This window comes from Calliopsis andreniformis, chromosome 1, assembly GCF_051401765.1.
Source record: "Calliopsis andreniformis isolate RMS-2024a chromosome 1, iyCalAndr_principal, whole genome shotgun sequence".
In the NCBI taxonomy this organism is placed as follows: Eukaryota; Metazoa; Arthropoda; class Insecta; order Hymenoptera; family Andrenidae; genus Calliopsis; species Calliopsis andreniformis.
In genome coordinates this window covers 7,536,929-7,555,321 of record NC_135062.1, presented here as the reverse complement: position 1 = coordinate 7,555,321, position 18,393 = coordinate 7,536,929, and the positions used below count along the sequence as shown (strand labels likewise).

Genomic DNA, 18,393 nt, shown 5'->3' with positions numbered 1-18,393 from the left:
GAAACCGAAGAAAATGAAGGATAGCATCACATGATTGAAAACTACCATAATGAACGAGTATGGTTATAAAAAAATTTAATTTAACCTAATATTATCTCATAAATTCGTTCATAAAGACGATAATGATATTGTTAAATTTTTTATATCTACCCCATTGTGATAAAAGAGAAAATTCAATTACTTCAGACACTTACATCTAAAGTGGTTCAGTCGTAAATGGATTTTCGATTATGTGGAATCTTGCATCAGAAATTAAATGTAACGATAAATCCATTAGCAGAATCCAAGACAACATTTCCTGTCCTTTATTTTATTTCTTACTAACCACTGGTTTTAGATTACTAAATACTCAATATTCAATAACTAGACTAAAAACTGCAAAACTTTTGTTGCTATTGCCAACACAATTTGTTACATTTTATAGATTCTATATAACAATACACCCGAGTTATTTTGATATTTTTGCATGAAGAACGATCAATTTTCAGCGTCTTTGGAGTTCATCCATAAATGATCGATTATCAGATGATTAATCACGATTACATCACAGTTAATAGGGACGATTGATTGTGCAATTAGAGACAAAGATCCGCTGATTTTCACCTCTCTGTTTGTGGCGACAACCTCAATTGGCAATCGAGACGATTTTGAAGATATAGAAGCTATTCAACGACGATCCATAGAATCGAGTCAAGGATACTCGAGAGCGTCGGTGTTTCGAGCGGGATGCGGAATAAATTATTTTTAAATCACTGGTAATGTAGTTCGCTTCACGAAAATAAGCGTGAGCTTACGCTGCTAATCAAATTAACACTTTCGCAACGCGACCTGGCTCCTTTTGGCGAAAGGGCTTGTTTCGGTTGTCTGCTGAAATACCCGAGTGTTGCTTGCAATCAATGGTACCATCGCGAATGGAGTACTTTAAAATATATAAAGTCTATTGAGAAAACTTTTTTTGAAGTAATTAGAACGAAAATTATATCAATAGTTGATGGAAGACAGATATTATTTAGGGTTAACTTATTCAAAGAGAATGCAAATGTACAAAATGAAATATGTATCTCTTTATACACTGATTTTATATTCTATACACTTTATTTATATTAGATTAAATAGTTTTGGTCTATTACTTCTCCTTGTGAAGAACTGCAATATTTTTTGCGGTAGAATACTGCACTAAACACATAAAATGTGACTCATATATTTACTTACGTAACATCTTAAAGTGTAAATACATTAATTTACAAACGAATATTACTTATGATTCAATGTCTAAATTAATAACCAATTTCTATTACTGTCCCAGATGAATCAACTACAGTATTCCTAGTGGTATTTAACAGATACTTAATGACGTCTAAACTTGTATATAATAGTACTGAAAGAGTTAAGAGGGGTATGTGTGATACTTTCAATACTAGTGTAAGAGTAATCAGTCACTCTTAGAAACTAGGAATAATGATTCATATGCAGTCTTTCCTTAAACAGTATAATCGCTCACAGGGAAATTAATATGAGTTAAATATCTTCTTCTCCTAATCCCTACTATTCTATACTTGGAATCTTTCTTAACAACCAAACGAAACCAATAATAAGTGTACCTGAATAATCGTGGAACGAACATTTTACCAGAAATCTGAGAAATCTACACCCAGTTTGCCCAGGACTAATCGTCAATGGGATTGTGTTACTTCGCCCACACATGTTCGTCAACGACTTCACGATGTATCGTCGTTGATATTTGTGCATGTCTGATCGAAATGGTTGCGTATCGTCAACAGTGGACTTATATAAAAGTGGCACGACCATTGGGGGATGGCACGTTCCACCGAATGTGATCGGAACGTTGAATATTTGCGTGGCATGCTAAAAGTCCGCCACGAGAAATACGATTCTTTTCTTCCTCTGTCATTCCAATTTCACAGGCTGCTCGCTGTAACCCACTTCTAAGTCGTTTCAATGAAAGACAGCGGATCGGATTGATTATACATTCGTACGATTCGGTGAGCTCGGAGGAAGGAAACGCAATGACTTACGTGGTTGCTCATGTATATCAGATACTTCATAGTGCCTATTAAAACAAGAGCTACTGGATTACGATAGAGCTCTATTCATGTAAACACACGAGGACTAAATTTTGTTTCAGTAATCGCCCAGTCGATTTATACTTTTAGAACCTGAGGCTATAGTTTCGAGTGACCTTAGGACACTCATGCTGTTGGAAGATTTATCACCAACTTTCATTGTAAGAACAGTATAAGTATGATATTTAACTCATTTGTTTGTAATTATTAAACACAAGTTCTTTTGGGTACAAAAACAAATTCCTATATAAATTATATAAAGATAAAGGGCATACAAAAGCTTATAAAGTAGATACTTTAAAATTTTGTGGACATTTTATAATTCTCTTAAACTTCTTGAGGTGAAGAAAAAAAAATTTTTTAACTAAATGATCTAAAGAACAAGTTACTTACATTGCTTTCAATGTATTCATAGAAAACTTATCACAAAATCTATCATGGAACCTATTTTTAAAATCTTGCACTAGCTAACAGCACTCGTTTTCACACTGTGTAATTTAGAGATGCTTCTAAATGTCTGCCTGTTTATAGAGTTATAAGTATTTAGTTCTGGCTGAAAGAAATACCTTGAAAGTTCAAAAGGGTCACGAGCCAATCACAGTGTGCCCTTGCCAAAATATTCTCGAAAATTGTGAATCCTACATCATCAGTGATAGGAGGAGAAAAAAGATTTATGTATAGTATACGTATGTACTCTGAAACAGGATAATAAGTGAAAGTAAAGAGCTTCGAGAATATTCTCGTACTCTCGTTTTTACTTTCATACACTAAGTGAATATTATAGCTAAAAAAAATTAGTGAATCCAACTTATTACTCTATTTTATCATCCTATTCTTACTAGTTCATTAGTTGGAAAGTGTTAATGCATCAAAATCTAACGCAATTAAAGATGTGTATTTTGTATGTTGAAATTACGACCTGTTTCGAGGTCTGGGACACGCGTGTTCACTACCCACAGTCAGAATGTACGTGACAGAGCTCACGTAGACTTTCCAACCTTTTTCTGTCGCGTGTGTTTCTCACAAACACTTCCAGAATTATCTAGAATTTCCGAGAATCAAACATTTCTAGAAGGTCACTTGCCCTGTAAGGGCACTAGTGAAATATGTACGGAGATACTCTGAATGAATACAACGTGCTTTGAGTGTGAATGACAAGTATTTAAGATAACAGAGGACATTACATGTTAGATTAAAAGATTCGGAGGAATTGAATGGATTCTTGGAAAATGCAGATAAAATAAATCCTTAAATATTCCAATATTCACAATTTCACGGATTTCAATACTCCAATATTACAATTTAGATATTCTAATATTCGAAATCTCAAACATAAATATTAAAATTGTCTAATAATTCAATTTTCAAAGTCTATCTCCTTTAATTCTTGTATTTTAATTTATCGAATAAAATCGTCTAGGGTAAGAATGTTAATTACTATGTACTGAGCGATGTTGTACTATTAAACTGAAAATACTTGTCTTTTTAATTCGTTTCTGGCCAGATGATTTTCTTAGAGCATCTTTTAATTTATTTTTTTATTAACTAAGCTTCTAACGTCATTCGAGGTGCGATACCAGAAAAAAATAATTAAGATATAGAATAATATTACATGGCTACTAACCATGAAAAGGTTAATACACTCAAATATTTTGAATTCAATAATACTATCTTATTAAACCTGAAACGTAAGAGGATCCTCGATTATCCAATATATCACGAAATTCTAGTCTGAAGCATCTTTTTGACAGCTATATTTTCTCCAATAAATTACCATTATTTTACTGTACAAGTCCTAATCGATTGCATTCTTATTGCTACAAAAATGTTGAATGTTTGAAAGGGTTAATCGAGGTTCCACTGCACTTGGCGGTCTCACCCTACCTCTTTCCAAAAACTTTCACATCAGGACCTAAATACGTACCCCTAACCGACCTCTGTAAGATCCCCTCCCTTTAAGAGAACTGAACCCAAACCTTTCCCAACACCTGTTACACATTTGTGCTTCGGCAGCACTCGGCGCACGCTGCTTTGATCAGTATCGAGGACGTTCAGCGCGCCAAGGAAAAAGAGCGTCGGTAGGGTCTGGCTGCAGCTCGGCGCAGCGACACGTGCGTCAAAGGCACTCGTGCGTGCGTGCGTGCGTCGGGCTCCAACCGATGCAAATTCACAGAACTGGCTCGCGAGCGATTGTGCAAACCGCCTTGAATAATCGCGCCTTCGACCAGACGACCAAGCAGCGACGTCTGTGCCACGTTTTCGAAACGATCCACGGGCAGATTACAAAATTTTATGAATATATGTATTAGACTGTGAACATCTGTCTATAAGGTGTTCTAATCTTTACGTACTACGAATTTTGTAGATAGAGTGTTTCTAGTGTAGTTCCATATTTGAATGGACTTTGAAGCTATGTTGTTTCCCCTGACATTTTTAACGGCGCATGTGCAGTAGTCTGTACAGGGTGTTTTTGAATAGTACGGTATAACTTTGAGGGCTGATTCTAGACACCAAAATAAGACGAAAATTAAGAATAACGATTTCGCGTTTGAGGCTTCGTTCGTTAGTTATAAGTGTATAAAAATCTGGTGGAAATCACCAGAAATGAGACTGCGCGGAGGGTTGGTCAGGTCAGATCAGCTGTTCGATGGTGAGTGAGTGAGTGATCTCTCCCCTCCCTTGTGTCAAGGCTACACTGCCGTGAGGACCACCACTACTCAAAGCTGCCGCGCAGAATCATTTCTAGTGATTTCCACCAGATTTTTAGACGCTTGTAACTAATAAACGAAGCCTCAACCGTGAAATCGTTGTTCTTAATTTTTGTCTTATTTTGGTGTTTAGAATCACTCCTCAAGGTTATGCCGTGCTGCTCAGAAAAACTCTGTGTAGATTAATGCACATGCGTCGTTAAAAATATCAGAGGAAACAACACAGTTTCAAAGTCTATTTAAATATGAAACTATACTAGAAATTATTTTTCTAGTGTCTGGTAAAATATTGGATGAAAATAGAAAGTATGTGCCAAATTATTTATACCTATACAAGGCGTCCGATTATACATGTAACAGAAATTTTAAAGAGCGATTCGATATGTTCAAATGGGACAAAAATTCAGGATAGCAAAATTGCACTTTTTTGTACACAAAATTGTACAAATATTAAGCATTAAAGAACCTGATCAATCAATTCGCGTGAAATGTGTCTGACTAGTGTCGGACTAATTCTACTGCCGGCGTAGACTAGCCAGGTAAAGTACAGCGTAGCCAGTAGAATAAGTCTCAAGGTAGACACAGCGAAACCAGTAAAATAAGCGCCAACTGAGACATGATGAAGTCAGTAGAATAAGCTTCAGATGGAGACACTTTACGCGAATTTCATCACGCTCTATCTTCATTTCGTCTTATTTAAGCATGTAGAATCACCTCTTAAGAGTTGTGACACTTGTCAACGAATACTGTACATATGTGCTACTTTCACTTAATCCCTTTCGTCGTGCATGCACTAATTTATTACATAATTCTTGGCCACATTTTCCTTTCAGTTATACATAGGGATGACTGATAACTACGTTGAGTCCCTCAGCTATGAATTATTATAGTACTGTTTAGAGGAACTGAGTGTTTAGAAATAGAAAAATAAGAATATATTATAAAGAATAAGAATATTATTTCTTGAGGATCTGGCCACGAAGTGAGAATGGATGAATCCCACAGCACTTTTAACACAGAGTTTGTAGTTAAACATATTATATCTGTAGTTGTAAAACGAAATGATCTAAATCACATGTTTCTGTTTTCGAGATATTCGTATTTAAAGTTTTCAACTTCAATCCTCTTTTAACTTGGAGTCGTGTCACCTCGAACCCTTATTTTTAAGTGAAAAAATTCTATATAAATTATGAATTCTATATTCTAGATTTCAACTAAAGCCTCAATTCAAAATTATTGATAATATGACACACACTAACGTGCATAAGTATTTGAAATGTGGATCCTTTCACGTTATTAAAATATGTAAGATACGCTCAGTAAAATTCTATAACACAATTTTGGCTAGGAATCTCATCTCAGACGATTATATAAGGTTCACAAACACCGATGAGACTAACGCTTAATATTAGTTAATATAAATAGAAAAGTGTAGGTATTTCGTACATTTCCAATAATGTAAAAGTGTTTAAATACTTAAGCACGGTAGTGTAAGTCGTTTCGCCTTACAGCCACATGCATAAAAGTCTCTGGGACAGATTCCCCTCAGCCTGCCAAAAGTGGCGTTCGACGCACTCTCGTTCCTCTCGAGCGTGCGCGCGTGTTGCACGTGATTCAATGCAATTAGGGATCGGCGAGCGCCGCGTAATGTGCGCAAGCGCGCGCGCGAGCGAGTTACATCGCTCCACGACCCCGCTGCATGCTCGTCTCGTGTAAGTGTTAATTCAGAGCGATCCTGCTCGTGGATCCGCGATCTTCTGATCACGTTTTATCAGTGCATTTTTCTGTGGGAGATAAACTGACTCGCGCACACGATCGCGCGACTCTAATGAGACTTATCCAGCAATATCTCCGGGAGAATTGCCAACTCGAGGATCAATTAACTCGTTTATACTGCTTTTGTTTTGATACGCAAACGGAAGTATCTGCGATCGTAATTTTTATAGCGACGCGGTAACGCCTCGATAGCGAGCGGCTTCGGGAAATTGTTTTTCATTTGGCTCGTTATCTTCTGATGTTACGTGTGTTTAGTCTGTTTACACTGTTTGTGCTTGTTATGGGAAGTTGAATGATATTTATGTTCTTAAAGGAATTAGTAGTGTTGTAGTAAGATTAAATGATAGGGTGGAATGAAATATGGAAGCAAAATTAATTTTTCTTACTTATGACTACTTCTTGTTAGATTTAGTGATATTTAGTGATAGAGAACAGTTGCTTTTTGTAATAGTAGATAAACTTGCAAAGTTTAAATTTAATTAAGAAATACTGCGAGATATCAGGGGCCCCTCAAAAACTATTTTTCAAAATTTCATTATTTGTTTTGAGGAACTATGAAATTCTATCAGATTCTTTTCTAATACAGGATACAGAATACAGAAAATATGAAAAATTTAAAAAGATGTAGATATTAAACAAATTGTGATTGTTTTTTTTTATAAGAACTGTATTTTAAAATGAAACATGATTCAAATGAAAAGTAATAGCTTCGAAATTTTCACAGTATATACAACAAAAGAAGCAAGTAAAATATTGAAATAGTAGTTTTTAACGCAAAAATGTCCTTTCTCTATCACAAAAATTATTTTAATAGAAACTACCTTTCACAGACTTCATCCAGAAGAGAAACAGCAAGTGTTTTTCACTCTAAGAAAACAGTCGCTTAAGTTTCATTTTTTTTTCGCTCCACCCTACTAAATAATGGAACTTTGAACACACGAGTTCGTAGATTATGTAGTATCTATGTTCTATATTTATCATTTTTATGTGGTGAATGACTGACAATGTTTATGCATGAACGAGAGATAATTGATTTATTAAAATTATTTGCATATGTTTTATATGAATATAAAATTAGTTCATAAATTCTGTGCCCTGGTGTCTTAATTACCAGTAACGTATTCATAGGATTATAATTACATTTTCTATTTTCAAACTATATAGTCCGCGAAATCATATGGCCAGACATAAAAAAAGTCACTGAAATATATACATACATACATGACATAAAGATTCATTTGCATGTGTGCAAATTATTAATTAATATTGAAGACTACTGTAATATATTACTTTCATTTGTCACATTTTAATAAACAAATAAAATCTGTTTAGTCCTAACTGCCTTCCAGAAACTATAAATTATTCTTTATTGCTGAAATATTATTCTTTATTGCTGAAATAAAGAATAATAGATTCCTGAAAGTTACATAAACCAGTCATAAAACTATCGAACAAAATATACGCAAGACTAAGAAACCAATTAAATCTAATAAATAATAACGAATTGACATTCATAAAAAAAAAACCCCCAAAATTTCCTAATTAACCGTCACAATAAATTCACACTTGAATCAAACTGATCTTTACAGAAATAACGAATATCAGTTACACGTTGACAGCTCGGAACTCATCGCTCATATTATTTAAGCATCTGTAATTCGAGTCAAGGATACCTTAAACGCTAATCCGCGACAACAGCCAAAATTGTGTTGCCCGTCAGGCCCTATCTCGTTTGTATCATTTTGAATTATTTCTAAGCAGCAGGCACAACAGGTGCATATTCGTCAAAGCGGGTGGATCGCGTTCGAGCTGACACGCCTCTGGCACGGTCGCCTCGTAAACACAAACGCGTCGGGTAACTCGAACCGCCTGAATGAAATGTCAGGGCTTGATGGCCGAGGAGCGAGCGTTAAATGAACTCGTTAAAAGTTGGCGGAACGATCCCGAAATAGACGCGAATTTATAGGAACGCGGGGGCAAGCGAACGTATTCTCGTCGTGGATCCGATTTCGCACCGTCACGGGTGTCACAATCGTCGTTTTCGAGAAACGTGACCGCCGTCGCCGTGACCAGTTGCTCCACCATCGATTCTACACAACACGGAAAACCTTTCTCTGCGCTGGCCTAAATACCGAATCCCCGCGCTGGAATTCGTCGCGAGAAAATTTCGGAGCGATTTTCCAGCCCCTTACGATTTCTTAACCCCTTGACCTATAACGAGTCAGACTCGTGCACTTTGTACTGTATCTTCGCTGCCGATTACGCGATAACGCGTGATGAGGATTTTTTGCATGTAACCGATCACGCATTATCGCGTGAGGAGTCTATGTTGGCTTAATGGGTGCTCTGCGGTTGGCAGTTTAGGATAGATACCCGTTTTAGATCGGCAGTGAAGGTGATAAAATTACGAAAGAAAATCGTAGGTCAAGGAGTTAAGCTGGGTACACGCTTGTCGAACGAGATCGAATGTGAGACAAACGAATTTTTATCAGCGATCTAATATTCTCATGTCATTGAGAAGTATAGGTACAAGGCTTGAATTTGAAGAGAATATTGTTAGTTTAAGGATTGAAAAGAAAAGTGGTACAAGTGATAAAATTTGGAATTTAGGAAACTGGGTGAAAGTAATTTCAAGCGACAACACCTGTACCATTTTGCAAATTTTTCTACACTAGATGAAAAATGTTACATGTCTAGTTACCTACCGTTTTCTGTACTTATCTTGTTTTTGAAAAGTATACTTGTTTGGTATTGGTTCACTATAATACTACGAAGTTTACAAGTTGGATAAAAGTAGTAACTTGTGGGATGTAAGGAATTTGTTTCTGACAATTAGATACGTTTACGGAGTACCAACTTGATTTTGGTTTCTCAAAAGTGAGGATTAAGAAAGTGAAGGAATAGTTCCAAGAATATGTAAAAGTACCTTCAAGCTTGTATCGAGACTTCCACATTTTTATTAAGACCCTTGTTTACTTTCAACACTGTTTTTAACAATTTTTAGTTGTTGCTTATTAGCTGAATTATAGTTTCCCCTTTTTAATGGTGTTTCTGCTATTTTCATCTACCATTATACATTTTCACTATATCAACTTTTCAATTTGGATCCCCTATGCATGAATCACGAGTCTGTCTCGTGAGCTGCAAAAAATGCTGAATCAATCAATCATGAGTATTTAGGTAAGCTATACCACAAAAAATACTTTAAAAATAAAATAAAATTTATATCGTTGCAAAACTGCATCTAAAATTTATTGTACGTTTCTGGTACCTAAATAGCCATTTTGTACTTTTGCATTATTTTTCTGAAGAAATATAAACACAAGGGATTAAATAAAAAAGCATGTCTGGACCTCAGAGCCAGAATGTGGTAAATCCACTATCCTTCTGTGTGACACTTTGGCTCTGATATCCACATATGTAAATCGAAGGTGACATTTCGATCTAACGAAAACACTCAAATATTTTCTTCTAGGCTCCTAATAAGGAGTCAATCACGTTCACCTGAATTTTCCTGCTCGTGGTTGAAGCGTAAACACGATTTAATTCTTTTGCAGTTAGTGGTTATGACGCGAGAGCCTCAGTTGAATGCCACCTACAATTTCGAGAAGCCTACGTCACGTGGAAATGATGTAGAACTACGCCAACAACGACCACCCACAGAGTTTAAAATGACGTTGAACTACGTCAGCGACAGCCAACGTGTTAAGAAACTTCATTAGACTGTTCCTTATTCGTGGAGCAACCTATAGCGACTGTTACGAGAAAAACTATGTGGCTCAATGGACGATCACGACACAACAAGCTTCTGACGTCCAGGAAATAATTATAGACGAGTGTCTGCTGAGCAAACAATGAGATGATTCTTGGAATAGCTTACAATTAGAGGAGGGTGTAGAGAGACAGAACAATTGAAGTAGAAACTTGAAAGTGGTAGAATGTAGAGATAGGTTGTAAACTCACCCTGGATACCTTCTTTTTGGTGTAAACCTCGTCATCCTCTGAGGCAGTGGCAAAGTTCAGATTTCCTTCACAGTAACCAGCACCTATTCCCATTCTGTAGATCTCATCTTTGCAGGATCTACCATCCAGACTGTAACAAGGAATTGGGTGAAAATTAGACGAAAATTGGAGACACTTGATATTAATTAAATTTCAATATTGCAAAGGTAATATTTAATTTTTTAAATAAATTATATTAGGGCATGTCAATATTTTTTGCTATATTTTTCAACGATAATATCACTCTACTTCTATGTATAGTACTTGGTATGCTATTAAAAAACTAAAATAGTCCTACAATCTCCTTCTTCTAGGTAGATAGTGGACTTATCTATGTTAATAGTTAGCTACCTATGTTCTAGCCTTTTTTCTAGGAGAAAAGCATTTTACAGGAATTTTAAAAGAATTTTTCAAGAGAAGCTCAAAAATCATAATTAGTATTTATACCTATTCATTTTTGTAATTACTCATTTCATAAGATAATATATCTGTGGTTGTAAGACAAAACGACCTGTGTCACATTTTCAAAAAAGTTTCGAGTTAAGGCCTCGATTGACATCTAGAATATCGAATTTATATTTTTAGAAGACTAAACAACATTAAAAGAATTTTTCACCTAAAAGTAAGGGTTCAAGAAGACACAAGTGCATAAGACGGTACTGCAACTGAAAACTTTAAACGTAACTTAGGTCATTCTGCCTTACAACCACAAACATAAAGTCGATCGATTCACTCGTAACGTCAAACTAATCAATATGAAACAACAAACTTTTACAAGAAGGATTCATAAATAACCTATATATTAAAATATAACAAAATATCGCTGTAATGTCAGAAACGTCCCTCTCAAAAATCTAACAAAAATCAGGCTTGTGTTGAAACTTGCAACGAGACATCTTGCAAAACTCAATATTTCACGATTTCCGTATCTTTATCATGTCTCGTTGCGAACGTCAGACTTACCAGGAAATCCACTATCGCCGACGGACAAGATCGACGAGTTAAACAAAACTGAACGATTTCAAAATAGTCCTCGGAAGTTTGCGGCGACAGTCACGTAAGAGGATCGTGGATTCCTGTCGCGATTGCATCGTGACGCAAAGAAATTCCGACGAAAAGAAATTTCCCGTGACAGTACCATGAACAATAGCCGTGACAGACAGCAGAAAGGATGTCGTATCCGAATAACGTTCGCCGCTTTCACATTCGCGCGAGTTTCAACGAAACGTGAAGCTTTGATGTTTAAAAATTCACTTCGGTGTTCTTAGAAAACAACGGTTTCATTAATGTCACCACAAGTCACTTTAAAACTCTGTATATGGATTATGCACTTGTGAAATTTTTCTAGCAAAAAATGTGTTAAAATTTAATAATGGATAAGTGAATTTTTTTACTTAGATATCGCAAAAATTAAGCAAAATTATCAATTGAGCTAATAATTAAGATGCAAATGTATGAATATTCAAGTTATTCAATTAATTTAATTTTATGAATAAACTAAGTAGGTATATTGAATTTCTCTATACCATATACAACACAATTTGTAGATACCATTTTCAAGGATATTAAAAAATTAAAAATTAACAATAAGTTAAAATAACTACAATGAATATTAGACATGGTATTCGGCAACGAGTGGAGAAAAATTGAAGAAGCAACTCTAGACGCCAAAGTAATATGAAATTGTGTTTCAGCTTTTATTTGTCTATTGTGAGGACAGAGAACAGCTACTGAGATTGGGGAGCACTTGCTTCGAACACCTGAGTTTCAATTCTATATTTATTGATCCTGACTATGTCTAAGATAATCACTGCTCTCTCGTGACCTAAACCCCTACTAGAAGTCTCACGTTAACTGGTGCCATTCAATATGCTAAGTTTCAGGCTAATTTCGCCAATTTTCAAAGACTTACATATCGCACATGTAATATGAAATTGAAACAACTGAAAAAAGTATGCGTTTGTAGGGAAGCAAGAAACTGTTTATGAGTTTAGGAGAAAATTATTTATTAAATACATAATATTTACATAAAGAATAGTTTTACTTAATGAAAGTTATCTTACTTAAATAATTAGTTATGTTACTAAACAATAATCATGTGTTACTTGTATTAAATGATTTTCTCGTTATTATTTAAATAATTTGTAATTTACATCTGAAGAGCTGTTTAAATAAATTCTATAATTTTGATCTTAAACTAGTAAACATTTAATAACGAACAGAAGTGCATTTAGCAAACTGATTTAATTTTATAATTAAAAAATCACGTGTTTAGAGTTGTCACTTTCGAAGTACATGTGCGATATGTATAATTAACAAAAACTGCACCGCAATTTTCCTATTTTAGATTTATGTGGAGTCACCCCTTAAACTCCTCATCCACAAACAGTATGATACCTGCTGTCTGGCAACGTCACGTGTTACAGAGGGAGCTTTTCAAAGGAAGTAGGGATCCTTAACAATCACTGGTTGATGAGGCAATCCCTACCCCACTCGAAAAGTTCCCTTTCCACGTCATGACGTCACTGGGCAGCAAGTTTCATACCATTTCTGCCCTCGTCTATTATCAAATACCCTATCAGAAATTTAGGAGATATTCCTCAATTAGAAATACTCAGGTGTAATTGATTTAGTTTAGACATGCTTTTGATGGCTAACAGCGATCTTCGATCAAAGGAACACCGTACTCGAACGAAATAGAACTGTTGCCAGCGTCACAGGTGAGTAAGTACAGGTGTTCCGTCGATCAGCTTGCAATTCCTCGAAGCGGAAACGTCGATTGGTAGCATCTACGGCTCACCCACGGCCGTTCCAGACTTTACGTAATGTTCCACTCTGAGCGTTCAGTCAATAACCTGGTACCACGTCCTCTGCCCTGTTATAGATTTTCCTCCGTAAATAGAGTCGACGGAAAAGGCACCAGTCGTCGTGCATTATTGATGACTCCAGCAATGTCGTTTCTCGTGAAAGTTTCAGCTGACACTGGGCTTTCTATTCGCTCTCGTTACGATAGCCCTATGATTCTACGATTTTTTCAGCTCCATAAATACCGAGAAATAGCTCGCGACTCCACATGCGTCAGGAATTTGTTGTTTTAACCTTTTCGCTGGATCAAAGGTCGGTCAAAAGGCGTCGTGTGAATGGCTTGACCAGTTTTAACCGCGTGATAAACAGCGTTGTTAGATCATGCTTTACTGTTTGCGAGTTCATATAAGAGTGGTAATTATGAGGAAATAATTCATACAAAAAATATAATTTATTTTTAGAGATTGCAATTTTGTAAAAAGTTGTTTTCTAGGGATAGTTTTTTTATCAATAAGTTAGAAATGTGGAGCTCTGAGATTCGTTTATGAATTCGTTATGTAGACGTGCAAATTTGGTCGACTAATGGGATCTTAATATAGAGGACCCTAGCGAAAATATCGTGAAGGGTATTTATAACAGACCTATAAGAAACTTGAAGGATTTCTATTTATAGTCTTATATTTTTGCTAGAAAGCCTTAAGGGTATGCACAAAGAAGTTACTGAAATAAACCTGTTCTTATTGTTATATTTCTGATGCTCCTCTTTTGGTATCAATATCCACTAAAAGGTTTCGTTAGATAACATTTATAATTAGGTCAGTTAGGATTATTTTTAATCATGTTAATAATCCCAATGCCCGCACATACTATACAGATAACATTGATTTATATATTGATTGATTAATATCATATTCTATTTCTTCAAAAAGGATGCCACAATAAATATCAAAGAAAATGAAGCGCAATAAATGACAAATTTTCAAATTGCATTTTTTCAAAATAGCATTTCCTTGTTAAACAACTTTATTCTACATTCTTCATTTATTAAAAAAAATTGATTGATTATAATCATATCATGATATTCCATTCTGTAATTATTTTCAGTATAACTGTCATGTCTATGCAAATCTACGTCATCTAAGTCAAGACAACAATTGTCATTAACTGGACCTGTATTACTCACAATTCTGTGAATAAAAATCAACTAGATACTCTAAACATGAATAGATTTCTAAAATTATATCAATAAAACATTCTAAACATCCACTGTTATTTCCTACATTTTCATAAAAATATAAACAAGCTGTTCCAACTGTATTTTTAGCAACAATTATAACAGAAAATGAAGGAAATATTTTAATAAAGGAAAAAACCATTACAATAATGTAAGTCACGTTCTTTGAAGAAAAGAGTATCACAAACTAAACAATATATGAATACAAATAGCGTTATATAGATAACGTTATTGTCACGCCAGCTTTAAGAATATTTTTCAATGAGTAAGCCAAAGGATATAAATAATGTAAATAAAAATAAATACAAGTATGAAAATAACAAGTGCCTTTAGGTATCGGTATACTACTTTCATTAATAATTCGTGGCAATTAACGTAAACACTCGGTGAGATAAAAGGAGGATCGCCTGTTTCACTTGCTGACCAAGGAAGTATGTAACCGTGACACGACGAAATCGAATAAAAGCGCATCTTTTGCGCATTCCTGTTCGTTCTCCTTGCCCCGATCTTGTATCGCTGGCGTCTTGTTTACATGTGACGTTGATCCGTGCGAATAATTAACTGTATGGAAACTTTGGCTCGTGCGATACCAAACGATCGCCACATAATGGAATAAACCGACTGTTCGCCGTGTTACGTTGTTTTTCGAGCGAACAAAACGCGTGACGCTCGCGCAAACAGTGGACACGCCGTCTTCACGAGCTAATTACCATACACGCGCGTAATTAAAGTTCTTCACCGCGAACAACTGAACAGATCGCTACGTAGAAACGAGTTTAGGTAAGCTGCTTCTGCGAACGAGCAAAATATCGCCATGGCTGCAGGAAGCCACGCGCCTCAAAATAACGTATGTTAGACAGATGTGGCATATTTCTTCTGTTATTTAGGAATATGATGCAGTTTGGAGACCGTGACGATCAACAAGCAGAACCAAAGATTTTTATGGTTTTTTTGGAGAAGTTAAGAAAAATGCAAAGTTACGAAAAAAACTCCAAAAATTCTGACTTTTCTCATTTTTAGATTTGTAGGGGACCTCTAGATAAGTGTTGGACAATTTTGGGCTGAAGACAAACCTTAAAGATATGTGTTCCCATATTGAAAACTGGATCAAAAAATTGTTAGAATAACAATTCAAAATTTCACTTTAAAAAACAAAGGAAAGAAAATTCCCCAATATTTTTCTTAAGATCGCCTGAAAATCTACAAAGTTTTAAAAAATAATAATTTCGGGTGTAGGTGGCGAAGTTTTCTCAAGGTAGTTGACGCAGTAGTCGATCACTTAGTAAAGATGTCGATTCTTTTAATGATAAAATACGTTTAAACTGAAGAAAAAGGAAGAACTTTTTTAAATAAGCAATTCAGTATCAAAATAATTTTAATTGTATTCTAGATTATGTTTGTCAATTTGACGTTACTGATTTATTTTGGGTTATTTCCTAACTACACATGCCAGTGCATGAGAAATGTAGTTCTACTTACTAATGTCATGATACTTTTATTATCATTTGGCTTTTAAACTTCCTTTTAATCAATACTGTAATTAATGCATGTCATAAGCAATAATGTATTAAATAGATAGAATGTAAACATTTATCGTGAAAATGTAACCATGTAAATTCTTTAATACGTATTTAACACATTCATTAGTACCTCATTCATAAACGAGTGGCGCTCTTACACGATATGAATAATAATAATTTAGTAAAATAGTAAAGAAATAGAAGCTCCATAAAAATTGAACAAAGTAACACATGCATTTAAAATTAAAAATTGTTGCATGTATCCTAATAAAATGTCTGATGAATATAGTACCTACTCGCTATAAACTTACAACTCGATACAAAGAAAATCTTGTACCCCATACCAAGAGGCACATGTTTGAAGTCAACTCATATCTTAACTCATTTTCATCTTGCCAAAGATGACAGTAAGAGAAATCGAGATAATAAGCTAAAAGAACGAAGTTGGTAGCAGAGAATTCATAAGAAAAAACATATTCTTAACACAGTGATAGACAGTCTGAGGCATAATCAAATGTGTCGGTGAAAGTTAAGCAATTTCGATACTTGTTCACATGCCTATGACAGCAATCAATTAGCTGCCGTTAATTACAGCCGTTGCTTGGAACGTGGCAACACAGACAAAGACTGTGGCTACCGATGCGTCGAGGTTGCACATCCAATTTCCCCGCCTCGACACGTGCCGAGTTCTTCTCGATTCCAGCTAAACACTGATCACGTAACGCGCGTATGACGAGCTAAGGACGTGGGATTCTCATGCAATCGTGGAAAAGAGAAAAAAAAGAGGAATCCGTGGTGCTTCCTTTCCAGACGTGTTTCTCTCGAACGGGACGAAATAATGTTAATGGTGGATTCCAGGTTAATGTCTGGCGAAGCCTGTTTTGGTGCAAATAAAAGTAACGTGTAATTCGAGATTCGTGAAAACATCTGTCAGATTAATGTAAATACAATTTTTAACGATGTTTCGAGTGTCAGAAATATTTGGAAAAATAGAGAGGAATAATGCGAAGAAAAATATTTCAAGAATTTGGGGTGCTTTTTAAACCCTTACATTGTGATTTGTTTTTGAGCTATATGTCACAGTTAATTTAAAGAAAACGGAAAAAATTCATTATTAGGTAAATGATTGTCAGCAAGTAGGTCAACAGATCAATAAATATTGCTGAAGTTCCGTATTCCTCTATTTATTCTTTATTAACCAGAAATGAGGAAATAAAAATTATTAATCTATAAAAACACACCCATTTTTTAAACTACCTAGAATAAATGAAATATATCTAAAATCATTATACACATGGTATTATGATTTATAAATCTATAAATAAATTTTGTAACCCCTTTCTAGACTCATCCTCTATGAAAACACGATTTCGTGGTATTTAATGAAGAGAATTGTATAATCATTGTAATCAATCGTTATCCTGTAAATGAATTGTATAATAATTGTATAATCGAACACAAACAATAGATATATTTTATAAACAATAAATAGATTTTAAATGATTACGACACCTTTTTGCACTTTCACTACAAATAATTGGTATAAACACAAAATTATCGACACGTACACCACAATAATCCACCCTTCTTCACGTTCTGTTTTTCAAATGAAGTTCAACATGCAGCCCACTGCTACCAATTGAAAACAAAACCATTCATCATTTAATCTCCTACAATTTCAAAAACGTGTATATTCAAAACCAAAAGTAATGAAAACAAAAATTCACATGAACACTTATTCAGACCGTTCTATGCATCACAGCAATCTGTTTTCCTAATGCATGGAAACTCGCAGTTCCAGTTTTTCAGTTGCAGCCATATAAAAAATAACACTGCGACTTCCCCGTAAATAACAGAAAAAAGAATCTGACGAAACTCGAGGAAACCAAGACTCCGTTTTCTTTCGTGTCATCCAGGATCAGGTTTTTCCACGAGAGACGATTTTCTGCGAACGACGAACAACGCTGGCTAGATCCTTCACTGAAATCCTTAATCGATATCACATGGAAATGCGTTTCTTTCTCTCCTGCACGAGATCGTCGTGAAATCGCTATTTATACGTTACCGTGCCCCACTACATGACATAATTTCCTTTTACATTATATAATTACACTCGATCGCATTACGCAATTCGATTGCGCCGCGATGATCGATCGGGCCTTTTCTTCCTAGCGTCCGGCATTCCGCTGTTACATGATTAAGTAAAAGTAACGCGAAGGACGACACGCGTCAGAGTGATATGTTCTATAATAGGGAGAGTACAC

The 18,393-nt window shown here is 35.2% G+C and overlaps 1 protein-coding gene and 1 long non-coding RNA gene across 2 annotated transcripts in view; both read right to left on the bottom strand.

The window, feature by feature from the left end:
- The window catches only part of Cwo (transcription factor cwo), a 73,543-nt gene that overhangs the window by 16,549 nt on the left and 38,601 nt on the right, over nt 1-18,393 (bottom strand). The window contains exon 2 of the mRNA XM_076375751.1: nt 10,532-10,661. Within this exon, the coding sequence (XP_076231866.1) occupies nt 10,532-10,661 (130 nt within the window). The remainder of the gene's footprint in view (nt 1-10,531; nt 10,662-18,393) is intronic.
- LOC143179425 (uncharacterized) lies at nt 17,349-18,129 on the bottom strand. Its single transcript, XR_013001965.1, has 3 exons — nt 17,875-18,129; nt 17,642-17,799; nt 17,349-17,550 (listed from the first exon to the last, which is right to left on the bottom strand). It is a non-coding gene; the product is annotated as an uncharacterized LOC143179425 (long non-coding RNA).